The sequence below is a fragment of the Empidonax traillii genome, unplaced genomic scaffold (genome assembly GCF_003031625.1).
Source record: "Empidonax traillii isolate 1590-97213 ecotype Southwest subspecies unplaced genomic scaffold, ASM303162v1 scaffold46:size3806547, whole genome shotgun sequence".
Lineage (NCBI taxonomy): Eukaryota > Metazoa > Chordata > Aves > Passeriformes > Tyrannidae > Empidonax > Empidonax traillii.
Window position 1 is genome coordinate 420803 of NW_020955239.1, and position 23305 is coordinate 444107.

Genomic DNA, 23305 nt, shown 5'->3' on the forward strand with positions numbered 1-23305 from the left:
CCCTGGACTGAAGTTAGCTTCACAAATGGATATGAATAACTACCTTGTGACAATAACTGGTTGCTAATACATCAGAGAACCGAAACAGCAAAGAAACTTCTAGCAATGATGATACACATTTTGAAAAAGACAGGCAAATACACTCTTTCTGAACATTTATGTTAGCTAAACAGGAATGTATCTAAAAAGAAAAGTATGTTTTAATGCAATGAACAACACTAAATACTGTTTCCCTACAACCTGAGGAAACCTTCAGCGGAAAGTTGCTTTTTGAAAAATAGAAGAGTGCCTTTCAAGCCAAACTTTAGGAATAAGCTATGTTTCTTCTAATTAAGGTTTAGTACTCACCCACCACCAAGAAGAAGAGGAATGAAGACACTGCAGACCTATAGAGCTTCCCAATGTGCTGGATCATAGTTGCTGAAGTATATGGCCCCACTGTCTCTCCCTCTGGTCGTAAGGGCAAAAAATATGTGTGTATTGTAGCAACAGGACCTCACATTCTGCCCAGTGAATGTCACACTTACTAAAGTTACCACAGCTTTGAGCTCGCAGTGCTCTGCCTGCTGCCTGGGTGACAGCCACGTTTGAAGTGACAACAATGACTTCCCCGGGGGCTGTTCTGAGCTCCCTCTGAGATGATGTCGAAAATGCTCTGAGAGCAGAGGAAAGATAATACATTGTTTTTCACTTTAGCCTTGTACAAAGCACAACTTTGGTTTGAATACAGAGTATCCAGATACTCCAAAGGAGACCTTTCTTCTGCTGAAGCCCTCCCAAGTAAGCGGAGCCGAGAAGAGAAAGAACGTTGATTAATTTTCTGAGCAGCTGAACTCCTATCACCCTAATGCACCACAAAAGGAAGTTTCAGGAATTCAATATTTTTGTGACTATGTGCATATAGTGTTTACAGGTAAAATGTGTTCCCCAAAGTATTCTTTCCAGTGCAGAACAAATCCGTTTTCATCAAAAGTTGATTATTTAAACTTTGTTTAAGTAGAGCTCATCCATGCCACCTGGGTAGAGGGGAAAACTGCTGAAGCAGGTGGTCTATCTCCAAAACCAGCAGGTGTACTCTGAAACAGAGTCTGGGTTTGCATGAGGCACACTTTGTGGAGCATGACTTCGTGGGAAGAGCTGCAGCAGCTCCAAACCCTACCTGTACCATCCAGCCCCTCCAGCAGTGTACCCCTGTACGGAGCATGTGCCACTCCCAGTAGCTGGCTGACACCTCTTCCCTCAGCTACAGGACTAGGGATTACTGCACATTTTGTCTAATGATCTTGTGTATCTTTAAAACTCTCCAGGTAGTGGAATTGAGTACCCAGTAAAAACTCAATTCCCTATCTCTTCAAACACATACAAACCACAATTCAGCTGAGAGAGGCATGAGTATTTCTGCTTTTCTTTGCATTTGAAAGCAAAAAGGACCCACAGCTGATTTGAAAAACTTTGTTGACCAAACAATATTAAGAGGAACAATTCATTCCTGTAGTCACCAGTTTGTGTGCTGACACCAAAGCAGTAGTATCAGCAAAAGCAGGATAGGCTAGAGGGAGTATAGTTAAAGGAACCTGGAGGGCAAATACTTTTCTGAAATAGCTTGGAAGAGTGGGAAGATCTAGGATCACCAGGCAGGAATCACTTCAAAGTGAAGTATTAAGACAGGAACTGGGATCAAGTGCAGACCAACATAGCACTTCAAAAGAAAGCTAGAAGGAGGTTTGTGGGGGTCTTCTGAAGGAAGTACTGCCAAAGTGTTACTGAGCAAAACCAAATTATCCATGAAAGGAAAAAATTAGAGGAGTCAGAAATGATCCAGAGTTTGAGGAGAGAATAACCACTAGAGTCAAAGGCATTTGGTAGATGAAGAGGAATTGGGACCAAGTTACCGAGCTTAGAGTACTGGTGATGACTGCATGTCAGAGAAGTCAGTGTGGTAAGATGGAGGTGGACCAAAGGCAATTCAAACAGTGTCTGATTTAAACCCAAGTATTTGGTGTGCTTCAAAAAAACCCTTCAAGTGTGTTGTGATGGACATTCTACCATTGTTCCTGCAAATGTTTTCTATGTTCACTTCATCCTGTAATAGCAATTCTCTTGTGAATCCTCCATTCAATAGGTCTGTGCCTGAGCAAAACTGCCAGATCAGTCAGCTTTTAACCGAGGGAATACAAAGGAGGTTTAGTGTCACTGGCAGCCGGCAGTTGAAAATGGAGCTTCTACCACTCGGATAACCCAATCCCATCCTAAGAGAATCTCAATTTTTGGGCAAAATAAAAAGTAAACTTGGTACACAGATTGTTGTTGAGAAAAGCATGGGGAAAAAAATGAGTTTTAGAGGTCCAAATCAAGACACCAAGGAACAAAAATGAAACAAATCACACATTCTTTTTCACACTTCCTTGTAAATTTTGGAAACTCAGTGTCATGCAGTGAAGCTGTCCTGTCGGGGGCAACAGCTGGGAGGGGACATCAGCCACTGGCACCTTTGCTAATGTATCAGAGGGTAGATATCGGTAGGGCCCTGAGATGTCCTTTCAGGGAGAGCCTTCACACACTTTCAGGGAAATCGGTGGAGAGAAAGGGGACAGCAGGAAGAAACAGTGATGTCACAATAGCCTGCTCTACCCTCTCCTTCCCTTGGCCATCCATCCATCCATCCATCCATCCATCCATCCATCCATCCATCCATCCATCCATCCATCCATCCATGCCTCGCTTTTCATCACCTACTAGGTAGCCACTCAGCAAGGTGGAGATTTCTTTGCACCTCACAGGGCTTTTTTTTCTCCTGTAAAGTGACTTGACGGCACAAATCTGCGAGCCATCATCTCACTGGTTGGGTCCCCTGACTTCGGAGGCGTCGTTTAGTGCTGTCTAAGACGGACCCCGGCTTTCCAAACCTCCGTGTGCTCACAGCTTGGGGCAGAAACCACTTGGCGCTGCTCAGCAGATTCAGAAACGAAACCCTGGGTTTTCAGAGATGAACCATTCCCGCATCGTCACCTCATCCTCGGCTGAGCCCGCAGCCAGCCTTCCCTCTTTCCCCATACGTGTCCCCTCGGAGCGGCCTCCCGGCGCTGTTTCCCGTCGAATCCCAGGAATTTAGGATTTGGGAACCCTTTTGCTGCCCGAGCGCAGTCGAACCCACAGCCGGGGCTGCGCGCACGGGGCAATCCCCGGGGAAGGAGGCACTGAACGCCCCCCCCGCCCCCCCCGCTGCCGGGAGTTCTTCCTGCCACAGTCCTCAAACTTTCGGCCGGCTCCCAGTTAACTCTTGTGGAAGGCGCAGAGGGGTCGCCGGGGCCGGCCGGGGGCCGGCTGGGAGGCGCCACCGCCCTCTCCGCCCCCCATGCCAGCCCCCGCTCCCCGGAGCGGCGTTGCCGCTCGCCCTTGGCAACCTCCTGCAGCCGCGGGCCGGCGGCGCGGCCGGCGCCGGCCCCTTTAAATGGCGGCCGCGGCCCCGCCGTGCGCCCCGCGGAGGAGGTAGCCGGCGGGCGCCGCGCCGCCCTCGCCCCCCTCCATGGTAAGCGCCGCGCTCTGCGCGCTCCCCGCCCGCCCCTCCGGCGGGCCCCGCCGCCCCCCGGGCCGCGCAGGTAGGTGCGGGGGGCGACAGCCCCGCTCCTGCCCCTGGGGAGCCGCGCGGGCGGGCCCCGCACGGGTAGTGGCGGGGCGGCCCCGCGGGCAGCGCTGGGAAGCGCCGCCGCCGCCCCTACCCCCTTCCCACCGAAGTTTTTTGGTTTTTGTTTTTACGGGGGAGGGGGGTGGGAGTGGTGGCCCTCGGTGAGGATGGGCGGCGAGCGCCCCGCCGCGTCTCCGCAGGGAGGGTCTGGGCTCCCGGGAGCCGCCGGGGGGACACCCAGCGGGGAGGCGGCCGCGGAGCTCCGGCGTTATGGTGGGTCGGGAGCGGGCGGGTAGCAACTGGTGGAGGTTGTAGCCATTCCGGGTGTTTGCGTGGAAACCCCCCCCGGGGGGCAGCCCTGCTCTCAGCCACATATCCCGGAGCGTCCCTGCCGCTGTCCCCGCTGTCCGCCCCGGAGCGTGTCCCCTGCCTGGGCCGCGGGCTCGGCTGCAGCCCCGGGAGCGCTGAGCGGGTGTGCGCAGCCCGGGCTGGCTGCGGGGGCGTGGGTGTCCCATCGCCAGCTCGGGGTTGAGTCGGTTTGGACTCGGAACTCAGCGTTGTCTCATCCCGGCGGATCCGGTAGTACAGGCGGTGTTACTGGTTAGGGCCCTGGGCTGGTTTGGTACCGTTTGCTGGGTGAGTTGGGACGAGTGACTTTTTGTGGCTCCGTTTGCCTTCATGAAGTAAAACTGACCTTCAAAGCGAAGAATACTGATACCAAGAGACAGTGCTACAGAATTAGAATACAGTGCTACTTACTATCTAAGTGATACGAGTCCAACTGTGTGCCTCTAAAATGTTGTGCTTGTATTTATATATAACAAAATGTACAATTTATAGTGTAAGTATAAATATTTGATGTATCATTATTATAATAATATATATCACTCCTGTGGTAAAAGTGCTACAGCTGTATGACCATTCTCAAGTTTCGAGAGGTCTCACAGGTTCCTGAGATGTGCTGCATGTTACACGCTGATGTCTCATGTTGATATTATTTCAGTTCTAAGTATCTGTGCAGCTTCAATGTGCAAGCTGAGGGGCTGCTGTGGAAATTAAATACTTTGATAAAAATGTAAGTAATAATTAAATATAGTATATTCCAGAAAAAAAAAGTCAGTCAAAAGGTTGTCAGTGGGAAGTGTTTCAATGCCACTCACCTTGGTGAGACCAGCATGCCAATTTTGTTTAATATACAGATTTGCCGTCCTCTTATTTCACCTTTCTCCACCACTGCTGAATTACATACCTTACTTCTTTGTTCACAGGAAGTTCATGAAGTGGATCATGGTCTTATTAACCAGCTACTTGCTGATTCAGAGGAGGCTCTTAATTCGTGCACAGAGAAAATGCAGGGTCCTGCTCAGTATAGCTGGAGTGCTGACTGGAGCTTTTGGGTAATGTGTTTTATTTCTCTTCTAATTTGTTTTTAATTTTTAAATGTAATACATGTGTATTTTAATTTATGTATGTGTGTATATGCACAAGCTTTATATTCACTGTTCTCAAGTTGCTTTGTAGTCATGAATTAGTAAAGTGCTCTCCACCCATGTAGTGAGGTAGGTAATTTTATCATTACTGGTTTACCAAAGTGTAAGCTGAGACTGAGAGGGAGTGAAGTTGTTTATCTGATGTCACATATCAAATTAGTAACAGAACTTCTGGCTTCTGTGCCCAGTCCTGTCTCCCAGTTCCTGGCCTGGTTCATTAACGTACCCACTGTCTCTTTATGCCTTTAGAAAAACATTATTGATGCTTTTTCACCATAAGGGCTGAACTTTGATTCTCATTGTTGGGTGGTTCTTCTGATGCGCTTTCTTACTGTCTGTTTTTTGTCAAGTAAACATATTTTTTTTCTACAAGAGTAGGTAAGCTTCCTGGGTTCTGTGTAAAAATGGCATTTGCGAATAAGAAGAGCAGAAATGAGGGGTTTAACTTTGTTCCTCCCCAGGGAAATGCCTCACTGAGAGCAAAGGGACTGATAATAAATGCTGATTTTAATACTTTTCTCATGCTTTTGGTGGTGGTTTTTTAAATGCCTTTAGAGAAGGTAAATATGTTTTGCTGTTAGTTTGGTAGATGAGTTGCTGCTGTTTGATAAGGAAGAGGACCACTTGTGCATGCAGCCACGGGGAGGGTAACAGCTGATCATGTGAGAGGCTTATGTTCCCTTCCTCACAGCTCTGGCAGTCTGACTAAGGTGCTGCATCAGGTGTCCTCAGTAAACTGGTTTGCTTCAGCTTGTGCACAGGATCATCCTCTGGACTACTTTGTCCTTCTCCTGGTGAGGTCATCAGAGTGTTCATTGTGCTCAGCAGGTGAAAGATTAAGTAACTGGCAAAGGCCATAAGGAATCTGTGGCAGAGGAGTTGTGGCAGAACTGGGGAGATCAGATTTCCAAACTCCTTATTTATAAATCTAGCTTGTATGTGTTTTCATCCCTTCAGTTCAAACTAATTGGATGTCCTAATGGTCAGAACATTGGTTTGTGCATCTCAGGCCCTAGGCTAAACTCCCTACAAATGTATGTGTACTCTTAAACTGAGCAATAGTAGTCTGGAGCCAATGGAAATGGGACAGGCCTAATGAATCCCAGGAGGTTGTAGACTCGTGTTGCTAGACAGTGAGTACTTGGATTGTTCAGTATTTTCTCCACTGTTCCTACAGAGACAAAGGTGATACAGAACTGCCCTTCCTGTGCCCAGCTGTATCTCTGTACTTGAGCTGATAGTAAATCACGCTGTGCAGACATTGGATCTGCCAGTTATGTTCTCATTAGGTGGCAGATTAGATTGTGTAAACTAACTCGTGACGGTTTGTATACAACCATTAATTCAGGTAGTAGTGAGGGATAAGCTTGTTCGGGTCTTGGGATCAATTTGTTAGACTTGCAGTTAGTAACTTAGTGTTTCCTTGGTAAGCTTGGCAATTGAAAATTAACTGCATATACTGCACATATAATCAATCAGCTTTGCATTCTTGGGTTTTAGGTGCATGATGAAGGCCTGAAGTTTGTTTGAACAGAGCTTTAAGCCTGTACAGTGTGTCCTCACAGTGCCACTTTCTGCTTCCTGTAGTAATGTGTGCCTGTAATTTCAGGGGAGCGGGATTCTTCAGTGTGGTGCCAGCTGTTGTGTAAGGTGTTTTCCAGCATGATTAAATGATTGCCTTCTGTCCATGATTTATACTTCGAGACCTCAGTATTTGTTTGATGTTAGTGTTTATCTGGTTCTACAAATATGACCTTGCAGTTAAAACAAAGTAATTGTGTAAATACCTGCCTCCTGTAAGATAATGCTGTGGCTTGGAGTGTTCTAGCCGTACTGTCTGTTACTGATTAGTTTTAAAAAATAACCAGTCTGGTTATAGGAAGCTATGGCACTTATTTTGTCAGCCTCAAGGGGGCTGAACTTAAAAGTAACAGGAGCCAAAAAGTCATAAATTCAAGGCAAAATTAAGATCTTCTCATTAAAATGTTATGTCATTGGCATCTTTCCTCCTATTCTTGACAGAAAATGTATTTCAATAACTTGCATGGTTGATGATCAGCTGCTGACTGTAAAAACAAATCCTTAAAACTCCCTAAATTCTGAGTCATAGTAAATGTGTAGGTGATAGCATGGAAGGCAGCTTGTTGCAGTGTGTAAAGCATGTGTCACTGACACTTTACAAAGGATGATCTTAGTGTCCTGTGGCAGGTGTAGATTTGTTATGCTCGTTCCTGCTCTTCAGTCGGCAGAAGAAAGGAATTGCTACAACTACAGGATTAGCCTGTGGTAGCATCCAGGGATCAGCTTTGTTGCCTGGATTATTTGCTTTGAGAGGCTGCACGTTTCTGACAAGTTTGGTTGACTCCAAGCGTTCATTTCTTCTGAGTATGATGTACCCTTGTTTCTCTGATGATGGAAGCCAAATGTGGATGTTGGAGCCTGACTGGTTTGACTTCAATTTTTCATGGATTGAGTGGGAGTAGGCACTTGTGCCATGCCCCTGGAAGTCAAGCCAGGTATCCTGAATGCTCAGTAGGTGCTGTGAGCACATGTAATTAGCAGCAACATAGGGTTGGCAGCCTCTGGGATACAATCTCTCTCCTGGCTATGGTGAGTGGGGAGAAGAAAGGGTAGCATAAAAATTAGAAAGGAGGGAAGAGAAGAAAAGAATCCTACTATGCAGAATAATACTGAAAAATTTTGAGAAATAATTAATTTTCTTTTATTGTAACCTTAAACTGAGAGTGTTACTAACTGCTGTTTTTAAGGTTGATAGTGTGTCGTGGATGTTTTTTGTGTAGGTTTTTTGTTGGATTTTTTTCCAGCTGGAGGTGTACAAAGCTGGACTTCTGTAACCTCACTGGAGGAAGAAAAAAGACTGCTTACAAAATAATTTCAGGACTTTCCCCCTTTACTGGAAGCCATAAAGCTTGTATCTCCATTTGATTAAATTATTCTAGTTTTGGCAACTGCCAATAGAAGTGATGAAAGTCAAGGATGATTTGGAAATTAAGTTACATCTGGAAGCCCTTTCTCAAGATTATGAATTCATCTTTTTATCCTTTTTATTCCCTTCATACTGAAATATACTTCAATTTAATATCCTTGGAAGAAAAAACCTGTGAAAGTCTTAAGTCTTCTCCTATTGTAATGAAGAAAGTAAAGGTGAATGAGGAAGCTAATGAAAAGAATCTTTGCATCAAAAGTGAGGGTGTTGTGTCTGGGAACTCAAGCTTATATTAATGAACAGTCAAAGAAAGTTCATGTATGTCTACAGTAAGAAGAATGCCTATGGAAATAAAGAACAAAAAAGTAAGTCCTTCTGTTGCAATGAAAAGGTAGGTGGAAAGAATTAAATTGCTTGTATCTGGGAGGCTTGTTTAAGAATTTGGATATGTGAGGTGTCAAAGAGGTGTTGGATTGAAAATAGAGGCTTTAAAAAAGCCAATTAATTGCAACGTAATGCCAGTTTAAAGAGTTGGTCAGTACAAAGCAGTCTGACAATAGAAGAAATGATAGAATGAAAAGTGAAAATAAGCTTTTACTTGTCATAATAGAAGAGCAAGTGAGGTTGCGCAAGGTTGGGAAAATATTTTGAATTGTTACATAAAATTGGCTTCTGTGAGAAAGAGCTAATATGTGGGAGCATGTGACAGTATGTATGGCAAGAATACAATGAGCATATATGACTCAAACCTGCACAGGAGGGATGTGGATACACATCACGATTTGGAAGATAACATTGAAGAACAGAATCAAGTTGAGGTACTTTGTGGTCCAAGACTGGTAAAGGTTGAATGAGATGTTTCTTGTATTTATGGTTGTTTGAATGCTCCTTCTGCTTTTCTCTGAAGACTCACATCACTCTTGGAATGGTTTACTGGGCTGGTTGAATTGGTAACTATGTTTTGTCAGGCTGGTATTTAAGGCCCTCTGACAGCAGCTACATCTCCGGTGTTGTGTATTTGATATGTTGCTTCTTCCTAACTGTGCCTTCAAATCAAATGTTTGGGATGTGAAGGAGAGACATCAATGTTTATTGATGCTGTTGGAGGAGAATTTTTAACCTCCTTTTTATTTGCTGGTATGAAACAGTCTGCTAAGGAGGATGAGAATTGGTTAACTGCTGTGTCTTCAAAGAGAAGATAAACTTTAATCACCTTAGTGCTAGGTTTTGGTGTGGCTTTTTGTTAGGCTTTTTAGTTTTGTTTGTTTGTTTTTTAATGTCATAACTTTAGTATAAATAGTTTTTGTTTCTGTACCATTGGTGTGTTGTTTGTTTGCCTGTCTGGAATCCTTATAAATAGGTGCCTTTTTTCAGCCCTGTGATAGCACTGATTATATAGCAGCAGTGTTTTAACATGGTGAGAAAAGACAAGCTGCAGTTCTGACTAGCCCTTGAACGTGGCTGATTAGGCCTAAAGGGTTTTTCTGACTTCTTGTCATGCTGGGAATCTCTTTATTGCGGTTGATGCAGCTCCAGACTGAGTGCTGGGGTAGATCTGACTGTCATCAAGTTTCAGCCTGTCCTGAACAAAGATTGACAGTGGTGCCCTAAATAAGCTTTTGCCAGCTGCAGTAGTGGGAAGCTCTGTATAATATGGGTTATTATTGCACACATGTAAAGAATTAGTTTAGAACCTGAAGAATAATATTTGTAGATCAGAAAGAAAATACTTCAGATTTGTGTGATTTACTTTTTTTCTTAAGTCACTGTGATCAAAACCACTAGAAATGCAACATAGTTTAGAAAATCCACATGGAGTTGATGGAATATTGATATCCTTTTAATGAAAGGGTAGTTCCTAAGCTGCAGAATGAAAGGTTTAAAAGACAGCTCTAGGAGATGGGAGTAAACTCTCTTTTTGGTCTTTGTGGTTTGTTTACAGCTTGTATTTCTGCAAACAGGCAGTGGTGGAGAACTGTCTCTTTCAGGTATGCTACAGGTGAGCCACTTGTATCTAAGGAGAGGGAGAGAAGACAGGTAAACAAAACAGGATGTGATTGTTTAGTGGTACATTTAAGTCATTTGAAGTAACAGAAGAAAATCCTCTGGGACATGCTTAAGAGATAATTAGAATTTGAAATATTTGACACTTAGATTATTTGGGACATGTAATTACCTATCCAAAAGCCTAAGAGTGTTCTAGACAAAAGTATATGGCTTTTCTGCTAATGATTACTTTGGAAGTTATGTTTTGTCATCCTACGTAGGAGATGGTTATGCACTAATCGAGTTATGTCAAGATTCTTTGGTGACACTTGGCAGTCTTTTAGGAATTCTGTCGAGTAAGAGGGTTTTTTAAGTAGTGTTTTTTATTGGAGCTGCTTGCTGAGTCAGTAAAGCCTATACTTGTGATATTTGTGTATCTGCAACCCCCATAAGCCTCTAGAGAATGACAGACAAAGTAATTCAGGACTTTGGCCTGTTCATTCAACCTCTCAGCGTCTCTTCCTGTTTTCTGCTGTACCTACTACCCCCCAGGACTCAAGATATCACTTCTTGTTCAGGTATGATGGCATTTGGCTGTGAACCATTGTGTTTCTGTAGCTCTGATCAGGTTGAATGGATATGCAGGTCTCCCAACAGCTGCCCCTTTGCATTTCGCTCTGTATGAAGTTGAAGGCAAATTGTGCGTGGTTTGTCTTTGAGAACGGTTCAATCAAATGTGATAGCTGCTTTTGATATAGAAATGACTAAGAGGAAAATCAGTGTTTTTCTAAGGCATAAAAGGAAGAGATGAAATAAGGTATTTCATAGGAAAAACAGTTTGGGGGCAGTTGCTTGGTAAGTGCTATTTTTCATGTAATTTCAAGTGCAGTAGGGCTACTAGCAGACTTAATGAGATGACCAGAGTAATTTATATGAAAGTAGTTTATGTAATTGGCTACAGTCACTACTGCCTTAACTATGTAACTACTCTTGTGTCTTAATATGCCCCTTCAGGTTTTTACCCTAGTCCTGATCCAAAGCATTTATGTATCCTTCTACGACTTGCTGAAAACTGAATGGCACCAAAGGGATTTCCTACCAAGATGACTGTTTCTTTCCTTCATGATTTTTTTTGATTAATAGTTGGGTACTGTTACTAAACTTAAATACAGATCAGAAATGGAAATATAGTGATACACATCTTGCTGGCAAAGTAAGGAGGGAAATGCCCATTCTTTTGCTTCTGTATTTGACTACTTCTGTATTAAGTGATCTTTGGGGTACTTTGCAGGTAAGAAGACAAGTTCAAAATTCATATTTTACAGTTCCTTTGTATGTGGGTTTTTTTCTCCCCTGAAAAATATCTGGATTTTTTCCCCTGTTTATTAAATGGATTAAATATGTCTAAAGGCAAGCAGTTTGAGGCGTTTTTTATTACTTATGCAGTCTGCAGTGAAAGATCAGGTGAGAGAACAGATGTTCTGAAACACTGACATTGGCTAATTTTTTCATGCACATGCTGTAGAAACAAACATGAGTCAGATGGAACTGCTGTTCAGAAAGGAATGGATTTTGTTATCCAAAAGGAAATCATCTTGACTGAGCTTTTAATTGCTCTTGCATCATACGAGTTAGTACACTTATGGCTGCTGAAACCTGGACAACATAGTTTCAGGACTCAAAATTAAATCGGGGAACGGATAAATTGTATTGAGCTAAAGGATATCTTTGTGCTGGGAGGGTGACAAACTCACTTCAATGACACAATGTTAACTGCAGAGTTCATCCAAACATACTTGGTTTATTTGTATTAAACTTGTTTTAGAAGTCAATGTATCATAGTTTTCTGTTGTTGTATTTTGGTTTATTTTTTCTTCTTTTTTTTTGTTAAATCTTCATGCAATGGATGAAATTTCTAAAACAGAACAAAAAAATGCTTGAATGGTGCATCTTTAATGTCAAGGAAGTACATAGAGATCCACATTTTTTTTCCCTAAAATGAAAAGGAGTTAGGTATTTAAGAGCCTTGGTTTGTATTTGTGTCCTGGGGGAGGGGAGGGTAGCATGAAACATGGTCTCTGGCATGGCCATTACATACATAATTTTACTACCAGGTTCAGAGGAGTTATTACCAGCTATGGATAGTGTTGGTGCGGATGCTGAGTAAATCTGAGATTGGAGCATCTCACCTCTTGGAAGCTAAAAACACCTCAATTTCTAATTCCTTGTTGAGGAAGATGTTTATCAATGGAAGTGTCCAAACCTCTTGAACTTTTTACTTAACTTTCCTATTTCAAACTTAAATGTTTGTTTCATCCAAACTCAGAGGTACGTGGTAGCAGTTATATAAATAATTATATTCGAAACTGAAATAATGAGCCTTATTGCTAATTGCAAACATGCAGACTCAGGTGTTTAATCAGCTACAGATGGTGTTATCTCATAAACAGGAAATGCGCTTAAATCACTTCATGCTCATGCTGCTTCTGAGACCTGAGTCACGCTGATACCCAGACTCTGGCAGGACTTTTCTGAGACAACTTTGAATCTTACCACTGTCTTTCTGATGGAAAGAAATTGTCAGTGAATGTTTTTCAGTACAGATATGCTTCCCAATATCTTGCTGCTCTTTCAGCACGCAGATTCCTGTGATGTCTGCTTTAGGAAGGCAGAAGAGTTGTCTCGTTTTTCTGGTGAAACCAGTTCCTGCTATTTGCATATGTAGCTGATCTTGACAACAGAACTGCGGGCCATCCAAAGCGCCACCACCCAGCGAGGTGCAGAGAGACAGCTACCTATCCTAGCAAGTAGCCTGGGTTGGCAAAATGTAAATATAGCCTTATTGTGTTCAATTATCTTCTTCTTTCAGGCTTTCAGATTTAAATCCCGGTGATTAAAATGCCTTGAAAAAGCATTTTTCTGTTTCTTCTGTCAGCTTCCAGCAGTAGGGTTGTGCTAGGAGAGTGATCTCTCTTTGCTGCTCTTGAATCATTAATGCTGTGTTCAGCTCTGTGCCCAAGAGGATTGGGCATGTAGAAGACTGGGCCTTCAGTGTGTGATGTGGATGCAGCACAGAGACTCACCTGCCTCTTTTCCTGTAGCTCTGAAACTGTGTGTATGTTGTGATAACTTCTAGGGATGCAGTCTTGCAGCTGGGGATGTGGATGGTGCCTTGCAGCCAAGAGGGGCTCCACAGCCCCTTATTGCTCTGATGGCTCACAGCCTGTGCAGGATGAAGCTCCTGTACAGCCTCCTGTTCCCTCTGTGATCTTCCTTGCTTCCAGAACAGCCCTCGACACAAGTGGCATCCAGACCCTGACTTCATGTAGTTAGTTGAAGAAATGTGGCTAACAGGTCCTAGGTAAGGCAGATGGAAAGGGACAGACAGCCTAAAGAGAGAACAGATGTATATCTGCTGTTCCCCTTTTGGAGCAGGCAGAGATCTGTCAGGCATGCAGAGCCCTGTATCCCTTGCCTCACAGTGCCTGTGAAGAACTGAGCTCTGGGCAGCTGGTGAAGGGGTGGGTGGTAGTGCACATGTTTGGGGAACATGGCTATGCATGAAGCATGCCCTGCTCTCCCCCGTCTCCTGCTCTGAAGCTCAGACTGAGAAGGCCTCTTAGCAAGGGCTTGACTTAAAAAGTGGACAGTAGCAGTCTTGTATGAGAGTGGAGTTGGGACAATGCCAAATTACCAGGTGTAGATGTACTCTGGGACTGGTTTATGGACTGAAGCCTTCAGCAATCTGGAGAGGAAGAGCACTGGACTTAGAGTGCTCCTTTCCAATCTGGTGTTTCGCTGGTGATCATACTTTTCTCTGCTATTCTCTTTGGGACTTTGCAAACTTGAAATGATCTATGCTACTGCAGTGTGTCTCCCAAAATCCATTTTGATGATGGTGGTTTTAGGTGGGAGCTGGGTAGCTCTAAAGTGTGACCCCCTCCTCTTAAGTTTTCTTTGACCACTTGCTGTAGCACTGGTGTGCCTGTTCTGCAAGGCTGGTGTGTTTCAGCCTGCTTTCCAAGCTGGCATGCAAGCAGAGGTTGGCAGAACATTAGCTAGCTCTGCTGGATGGTGTCCAGCACCAGCTCTGAGCAAGTGGGTGAGAGAGGGGGGAGCTGGAGAGGGTTTGGCCAGGGATTTGCATGGTTTGGAACAGGCTGCAGGCAGTTAGAGGAGGAGGTATGTGTAGGGTGTGTGTGTGTCTTCTGACTTTACATTAGCTTCATGCCTCAGTCAGTTTTATTCTGAAATGGAGCATATGCTTTGCTCTGCACTGTATGTGTCAAACTTGCGATTTTTATCTCCAAATCGGTTGTTAGGAGAGTACATTGGCTCCACGGTGAAAAATGCTTTAGAACACTTATTTGCAGAAAGAAAATAATGAATACTACAAAACGACTGCTCCAGAATACACAAGGAATATTCTCAATCCAAACTTCTGTTTTTCTGGAAAAAGTCCATAGTACTGCTGATGACAAGAGGCTTTCTTATAATTGGTAAGAAGCTTATCAGCTTGTTTCTGAAGCACCTTGTTTTGAGTCATGGCTAGGCTTCGCGAACGAAGATTTGAGTTTGTTTGGAGTAACTTCAGCTGAACCCTATTTCAATGAAATGTAATGCCTTGTGAACTTGAGCTAATTCTTGTGGGATCTTGAAAGAGAAACTTGGAAGAGTTCCCCACATATTCTAAACTAAAATACTCTGTTACAAAATTCTTCCAGGTCTGTTCTAATTTTGGTTTTGGTTTTGTTTGTTTGTTTTAGAGCATTAAAAGTGTAATTTTTAAGTGGTTATGCAACTAAAAGTTCTTTGAAGAAATACCTTTGTATCATTCAACTCTTTAAGTCTTTTGAGTTTTCTTTCTGCTTGGGAAGGATGCCAAATTTTAAAATTCTTCACAAAAATGATACCTTTGTTATAATTATATAACGTGATGTTAGCAGCATAGTATTTCATATGATGCTAAATTTTCTTGTCTGTCAAAATTGTAATTGTGACAGCTTTGGTTGAGGATTTTCTAGGCTGTTTTCCAAGCTGTGCTCCAACATGATTTGATATTTGTACTTACACAGGTGAAGCCCAAGTATGAGACCTTCCTTCCTGCTCTTGGAAGGGCCATGTGACTGATGAGGTGCAGGAAATGACCAGGCCTTCTGTGAGCAGGATTCCAGTTCAGCCAAGTTCATGTGACACTATGGAGAAACAGTTGTGATCTGGTCTCCCTGCTCAGCAGTTGACCTGAACTGCTTTTCAGAAAAACAGACTTTCCCCATGTGGTAGGTCAGTGATGGGTTGATGAGCCTGATGTCCACACTGGAGCTGGTGGGAGATGGATTACTCTTGTGGCACACAGTGCTTTTGACATATTATACCTAGTCTTGAAAGTTAAATAAAGACTCTTCCTTTCAGAAGTCCCTAATTCAGTCAGTTTCATGACATTGGGTGTCAAAAGTTTTTTTAAGTGGGTGTCCAATATTTCAGGTGATCTCCATAATGATATAGTTCTGAGGAGTTTCTTTCTACATGGATTTTTGTAAGCTACTGGTGTTAGTGGTAAATAATAGTCTGTTAAACATTTTCAGTGTGCCTGCCTGTGCATCTGTGAGAACTAGTTAATAGTGACACATTTGGGGGGAGTAGGGACTCTTTATCCTTATTTATGGGATCTCATAGGCTTAAAAAAATGCAACCCACCTCTCGTCCCCCCCCCCAACAAACAAATGAATCCCTAGAAGATACAGTAGCTAGAGTATTTGCCAATGACCTGTATTTTAATATTCCTTCGTTGAAATTTTATATACTGTATTTCCAACAGAAGAAGGACATAGTTTCACCAGAAGTGCTATTGGATGCTACTCTGCCTGCACACAGATGCCAGTAAAGGAGAACTGCCATTGTTTTGTTTTCTGCTTAGTCACTAAGAAATCTTTCTCCTTCAGCCCCTACAAATAAGAGGGGGGCTGGGCCACAGAAATAGGGACGTAATGACCCCCATGCATAGTCCTGTGCCTGCCAGAGACTCCCCTCCCCAGAGTTAAGGGTGAAGGAAAAAGCATATAATGAACGTCATGAAAATAGTCCTGGCTCCCTAAACTCTTCCCCCTCGCACTGTGACTATGACCTTGTTTGCATTTCCTTGAGAGTATGGGAACTTCTGGAAAGCAGGCTCCTAAGGAGTAAAGTGGCTGAGCAAACCCTGGCAACAGTTGCTTGGTTTCTTTTTTTTTTTTTTTAGTTGGTTGACATGCCTCCCATGACCTATGAATTAATACAACTGTGTGGGTGTGGATAAGCAGGTGTGATCAAATACCTCCTTATTTAAAAAAGCAAAACAAAAAAAAACCCAAATCCAACAAAAGTGAACCAAAGCGTACAGTATACTGTACACAGCACACTAAGTAATGTGGTGCTGCTCTTCACATCCTGTGAGTGGTTCTTTCTCTTTGTGAGTTTAATGTTTTTGTCCTTTAAGAGAAAGAAGAGTAAGTCACTGCTGGTAAAGCTTTTGAGTAATCAATGATTAAAAGTTGTTCCTAACCTAGGGGTTTTTTTTCTGTGATTCTGTCAGGAAATGGTTAGTGAAAATAAATCACTGTTACAGAGTGGATCTAGACTGTTTACATGTGATAAGGTATACAGAACAAGTCTGACACTTCTAACATACAGCCTAGTGCTTGTTTTCAGAAGAAATGGAAAACTCTGCCCTGTAACGACAAAAAGATAAGGGAAACTGGTAGTCATGCTTTCACTGTGATTTTTGTGCCTAAAAGCAAATGTGAGTCAGCTTTGTGTGTTTGTGTAGCAGTGCTATATTTAAGCTTTCAAGAATGACATTGAAAATAGGAAGGGATTCAGAAAAACCACAAGAACAAGTCTGAAAAAATAAAATCTTTTTGCTATTATACTTGAGAGGCTTAATCCCTACCTCAAAAGAAGATACAGAGTAACTTGCTTACAATTCAAAAATAATTCACGAAGTGAAGATAACATTACAGACTAGTAGAAGAACTATGCATAGCTAGGATGGATTTTTCCATCAGGAGTGACATTTAATTTAAAAGAGTAAATTACATATATTAGTCTTTGCCAAAGGGAAATTTGATCATCACAGCTCTAGTTTTAAAGTAGGAGAGCTGTGGTTTGAGTGATATAGATTAGATGGATTGTCACAATGACCTTTTCTGGACTGAAGAAATGGCTGCAGTGGTGTCCACATTCCTCTGATGGAAAAACTTGTCAGACTTGGCACCTTTTACAGGTAGCCTCAGCAGGGCGACCACCATCTCAGTGTCCCAGGGGAGTTGTTCTTGTGTTTGTAGGTAAGCATGCCTGAATTTATTTTAGGGTATATGAAGTCCTAAGTTTGCCTGCCTTACACTGCTAAATGAGGCTTTTGTTCAGGACTATTAACTTGGCTCTCAGCCTAGTGAGGTTTTAGTCTCACTGAAAGTGGAATGTTGGTATGGTTTGGTTTTGCTTTTTTCTTAGTTTGCTTTTGGGTTGATCTCCCCCCAGTCAGATAAGTTTAAAGAATATTTCCAGTATAAAGTAATCTTGTACAAAATCAAACCTCCTCTCTGACTGTGTGTTCTTCTGGAGGCTTCTTTCTTTTTCTTTCTCCTGATGCAAAGAAGGGTTTTAGATGAATTTAAAGAGGGAGGAACACAATGTGTTCTTCAGTAGAAATGCAGGAGCTTTTGCCAGAATATTTAAAATTTGTTTTAATGTACTAGTGTAGGATTAGAATGGACTTTCATCCTAACCTTACTAATATCTCCAGATTTGTTTTTGACCATGTCTAGAAACTTCATAGGAAATTACTGATCAAGGGCTTCTGTCCTTGGGGGATAGCATGTCAGATGGCCTTTAAGTGGGTTTTAGAGAGAGTGGCATGGATTTACATGTTTTATGTGGATTTACAGAGAAGCAAAGCCATGTGTTCCTTGGGCCATATTTTGATGATTAAGTGAGGCTTCTGAGCATAAAAGGGGGGTAGGTGGGGCAGCTTCCTTGTAGGTTTATTTGATTCTGGGACCCCAAGCACTTGGTAGTAACTGATACCAAGACTGAAGCTCCGTGGGAGACTTGTGTGCATCTCTTAAAATGAGGTGACGTCAGAGTTGTGTTGCTATACTGGTGAGGTCAACTTACCTATGATCTCAACTGTTTGTATTCATAGCTGCACGTCAAAACCATGGAATGCAAATTGTCAGGTGACTTGGGTTTTGTGGTTTCTCAAAACAAAGGGAAACCACTAACAAAGTAAATTCAAAATTATTATTGTCATTAGTTGATTGTTAAAAAATGTGCAAACCATTCCGCTGAGGTTGATTTGACTATTTACATGCTTAGTGATCTGTGCAATCAAATACTTTCATAACAATTAGGATTTTTGCTGTACTCCTGGGAGAAGACATAGCTTAATTTTCCCCTGCAGTTTGCTAAGAGGCTCAAATTGTTTGCAGTGGCCACACTTTGAAGATGTAAATGCGAAGGGAAGCTGGTTTTTTTCTATCCTATAAATAACTCAGCTTAGTCCTATTTAAGTTTACATATTTTTTTTCTGGAACATGACTTCATGTAGTTGGACTGTTCCTTTTCTAAACAACATAGGAGAATTACTTGGTTATGTGTATCCAAGTAATACTTGGTTCTTACATAAATGTCTTCTGTAAAACTTTTTGGTTGTCACTGAAGGTGGTTTTCCGTTTATGCTTATTTATAGTTTTCTGGGTATTTTTTTGCTTCAGATGGAAAATGCTAATATATTGTTGGCTGGACTTAATTTCCTTGGTGATTAAATATAACATAACCATAAATGCCTAAGATTATCCTCAGGCAAAGTGTTTGCCTGATGACTTATAATTAAACCTAGAAATGTGCATATGTTAAAAATGAGTTGCTGTTTTCATCTCTTAAATGTCATACTACAATCTGATTTTTATCTTTCTTTTAATAATTGATGCTAGATTTTGTAACCCAGATGCGGCAACCTGCTTCAAATGCTGCCACATGTTGGACATTATAGTGCTCATTATAAGAGATGATGTATTCATAAAAATGTCTTATTTTCTTCACTTCAGGGAAATTGAAATTGCCAGTAGTGTTAAAATTGCCCCTGTTGTTTCCCACTGAGGGTTCTCTTAATCACCAAGCCATATACTGAATAGGTAACAATTACCGATCTAAGTGACCCTGTTTTCATGCAAAGTAGGGAAAAGATAAGGGTAGAAAGTTTCACTGTGCTCACTCTCTCTTTTCCTGCTGATTAGATAAGGATTCAGAGCAGGCTCCGCATAAATAGCCTAAGAGCTCAGTAGAAAGCTACAATTAATAAGAGGCTTTCTTGTTTGTCGCTCATGACAACACTTCTAAATGCCAGCAAGGATTTCTCAGAAGCTATTGCAGGTTTTACGCTCTAGAAAAAAAAAAATCCTTTCTAAGTAAAACTCGGTATCTTGAGTTTGGATTCTTGGAGCTGTTGAACTGGCTGATTCAGGCACTAACATAAATGTGTCTGTGATACTATGATGTTTCTATTTTCCTTCTGATTCCTTTTGTCTTATAACGACAAAAATGCTTACCTTCAGTGTAGCTCTTTTCTCTTGCTTACAGTGTGTTTGAGAAACTACTTTTCTCCCTAAAAGTATTGTTTCCTAAATCATGGTTTCATAAATCAGACTTGGAGATAGTGAGTTTTCTTTTGCTCTCATGGCAGAGCAGTTCTTTTATCCCCTTGTATGCTGGCATTTTCAACACAAGCTAGACTTCAGTCAACTGAAGTATGACTGAATGTAAACCACAGGGTCTCTGGACCTACAGGGGGAAACCTTACAGTTGTGAGTTAATTTCTCACTTTTCCCTATGTCTCTTTCCCGAGTAATTGCAAAGAACTCAGTTTCTTCAAAGCAATGCAGTTGTTGGATGCCTGTTTTGGATGACCAGCTAAAAGTGCTTTCAGCCTTTTTCAGTTAAAAGGCCAAGAAACCACAACCTATCTACTTCAGTAGATGACATGCTCTCCAGGAACGTTGTTTTTATAATCTCAGAAACAACTGAAATATAGCTGGCAGCATACAGCTTAGACGACATGTTAAACATATTGCCCTTACCTACACTCAAAGCTTTCATGTATACTTTCCTCAGAAGGGAGGGGTGAATGTCTTTTCTGTCTCCATCCCTCACTGCCTTTTTGCATTACATGCTCAGGATATTAGTGGACAGCAAATACCTCCTCAAACAGTGATCAAACATAAACACTTACCTTTAATTATCATGAATAAAATAAACGTTAACATAATTTAAAAAAAAAAAAATGAACTGACTCAGGACAACTTTGCTCTCTCCTGTGTCAGGTGCACTTAAACATTTGACCTTGAAGTAGCACTTACGTGTTGTTGTGGTCAAGAGCTTGATTTTTAAGTATAAGTAGATGACATACCATCATAATCTGTGAGTCTAGGATGGTGTTCAGGGAACTTTAGAACTGAAAGAAGCAGGAATGTCCTCTGTGGAAAAAAGAGTGAAAATATGAGAATCTTGAGGATGTGGGAGCAGTATTTGCTCTAGCTGAATTAAAAGACCCTGATAAATCTGTCTTTGTTCTGAGATTGTTTTGACTACAAGCACAAACATAATGAAAGGGTAGACTAACTAACATACAATAGGAGTGTGTCAAAAGTAGTAAACATCCTGCAAGGTTATATGGTCAGAAGTGGTTCCTTGCCTCCTTTCTTCCGCCATGCTAAAAGTAAATAGCAACGAATCTCATGGCAGAGATGGATTTAATGGGGACTATGAAGTTCTGGAGTAATACAATTGGTCAAGGAGAGAATAGCAGCCATGTGTTTAAGATCTTTAGAAAGGTTAAAAAAAGTGTAAAGGAGGTATTTTCGTTATATTTATACCTAGTTTTACTAACACTTGAAAGTGATTTCTTCCTGTCTTAGCTATAGTCCAGCTGAGTCATGGCCTTATACAGCATTTAGTTAGGTAGTTAGGACAGCCTCTAAAATAAGTGTCTAACATCTGTCAAGAAAAACAATGGCCCTCTTATAACTGCAAAATGAAAAATAGGGCTTTCACAGCAGAATATTTTCTGGAGAACATGCTGAAGCTCTTTATTTGAATGGGAGCAGGAACATTTGTTTATAAGAATGAGTTAAAAGTCCCTCACAATAGTCTTCTTTGCTGTGAGTTTGCTGCCCAGTTTGAATCTCAAACCAGTCATGCAAACAGTGATCTCCTTGAATGTGAGGTGAGATGTAGAACAGATCAAAAAATCAAGAAGTGATGGTGGTGCTGTTATTTGTGCTTATTGGAAGAAACGATTACCTTTATTCCTACAAGTCTAGTTATACCAACTGGAGAAAAATCCAGTGCATTGTAATGTTCCTGAAATGTTACTCCAAGTAAGACGTTGGTGTTCTAGGTTGTGTCCTTGTGCCTAGCTAGTGACCTAAATGAGGGCTTGATCTACTCTGTCACCTCTGTGTTGTGGCCTTGCTGCCTCTTCATTTAGTCTGTGCTAGAATATTTAGTCCCAGAAGGGCTCTCATGTCCTTATGAGTGCAGCAGATTGCCATCATACAACTGTCATGCCTTGTAATTGGCATCTGGCCTGATACAGGGAATAGTTTGGCCCGTGCTATCCTAAATACTCTTACATAAGCAAGCATAAAGTTACAGCGATGATCACATTTAGATACCACCTATTCTTTATTGCTCTTTTGATGTTCATTTGTTCCTCAAGATAAAATTACCCTTCCAGTATGAAGACAGTTGAAGGCTGAAAATAAATCTGTTTGCATAACCTTTTTACTGTTCTTTGTTGCAGCTCTCAAGTTCCACTTACAAATATAGGAGTGAAGAATTCAAGAGGCAGTTTTCTCATCTGCCAGACTCAGAGAGACTCATAGTAGGTAAGACATAATCACAGCAAAAATCCCTGTCTTCTGGCTGATAACTCCGGATTGCAGAAGTGTCAAAGCATTTTGATTTTTTTATGGCAAATTCAAACAACAGCTGATAACTTTCTATTCTCCTGTCTCTGAATTAGCACCAGATACCTTCAGGGAGAGTCAGGTCCATAGTCCTCTCCTGTACTGACTGCTTTGGGAAAATGACAGATTCATTTTGGGGGTTGAGAAGTGAAGGAGAGGGTGCAGAATCCTCCACTTCATCTAGATACGGGATGGAAACCTTTTAATGACTTTTCCTGATGCTACTTTTAGTGGATTTTTAGACAAAACCCATAGTGGAGATATGACAATGGACAAGTTGGAAAGAAAGATCACTATGCAAGGTCAGGGTGAGCACTGAGCACATAAACTTTGCACACATGCATTAACAGGCTTGTGAGATGGTAGTGTGAGAAAAGCAGAGGTGGAATTTAATCCTGAGAGCACTGAATTTGTTTTATGCTCTTTCCAGTATGGGAGACTGACTTGGTGTACCTCTTGCAATGTTACAATCTTTTATTTTGTATACTGGGAGCATCTGAGTCCTCTCTCTTACTTTAAAGAGGCAAATAGTTATGACAGTCAATTGTTGTAGATGTTGGTGAAGGAGGGAACGATTCCGCAGTTGTAACGGTTTGGAGCTTGGATACAAAGTTAAGGGATGTTTCAGAGACCCTGTTAAGTAGGTAGATCTTCCTTAGCAAAAGCTTTCTCCTTGCTCCCTGGAACTAACACCCTTGTCTAGGCACCTTGATTAATGTGACTTCTGGGACTGAGTGACACAGTGGGTGTTTGTAATTTAAAAGACTTTTTCAGATGAATAGGAGAAGAAAGAAGCTGATGTCAGAGAATATCAAACTATGGTGCATAACATCTCAACACAGAGATGTTCCTTTTGAGTTCCAATTCCCTGATTCACTCCACTGTAGAATCCATAGAAGGCAAACATGTAACCCTATCTCTTTCGAATACAGTCATGCACCTTATTCCCTCCTTTATCACCTGCCTCCACTGTGTTTATCAAATACCCTGTCCAAGAATTGGGTGTTATTTTTATACAAAAAGTGACATTGTGTCTGTTTAAAATTAATTTCTTGTTTTATGCAACCTTTAGGGAAATTAATACTATGAGGCTGTCAGTGTACAGTTGCAGAGTGCAAGCGACAGCTCTGAAACAGTTAAATCCCTGTGTCTTTTTTCAGCCTCAGAAGGAGGCAGTTATCCTCTGAAATGCCTTCTGAATTTTTAAAATATATAGTACCCAAAGTAAAACAGAAGAAATGGGTATTACTTC

The 23305-nt window shown here is 41.8% G+C and overlaps 2 protein-coding genes across 5 annotated transcripts in view; one reads left to right on the forward strand and one right to left on the reverse strand.

The window, feature by feature from the left end:
• The window catches only part of LOC114055074, an 8930-nt gene extending 7497 nt beyond the window's left edge, over positions 1–1433 (reverse strand). The window contains exon 1 of the mRNA XM_027878816.1: positions 349–1433. Coding sequence (XP_027734617.1) covers positions 349–415 — 67 coding nt within the window. The 5' untranslated portion in view covers positions 416–1433. The remainder of the gene's footprint in view (positions 1–348) is intronic.
• A 2037-nt stretch (positions 1434–3470) lies between these two features.
• The window catches only part of GRAMD1C (GRAM domain containing 1C), a 53034-nt gene continuing 33199 nt past the window's right edge, over positions 3471–23305 (forward strand). The window contains exons 1-3 of one of the 4 annotated variants that reach the window (XM_027878817.1): positions 3471–3529; positions 4894–5022; positions 21888–21972. In XM_027878817.1, coding sequence (XP_027734618.1) covers positions 3527–3529; positions 4894–5022; positions 21888–21972 — 217 coding nt within the window. In that variant the 5' untranslated portion in view covers positions 3471–3526. Of the gene's footprint in view, positions 3530–3580; positions 3600–3792; positions 3899–4154; positions 4262–4893; positions 5023–21887; positions 21973–23305 lie in introns of those variants that run through there. The other 3 variants (XM_027878819.1, XM_027878818.1, XM_027878820.1) reach the window with 3 other exon arrangements.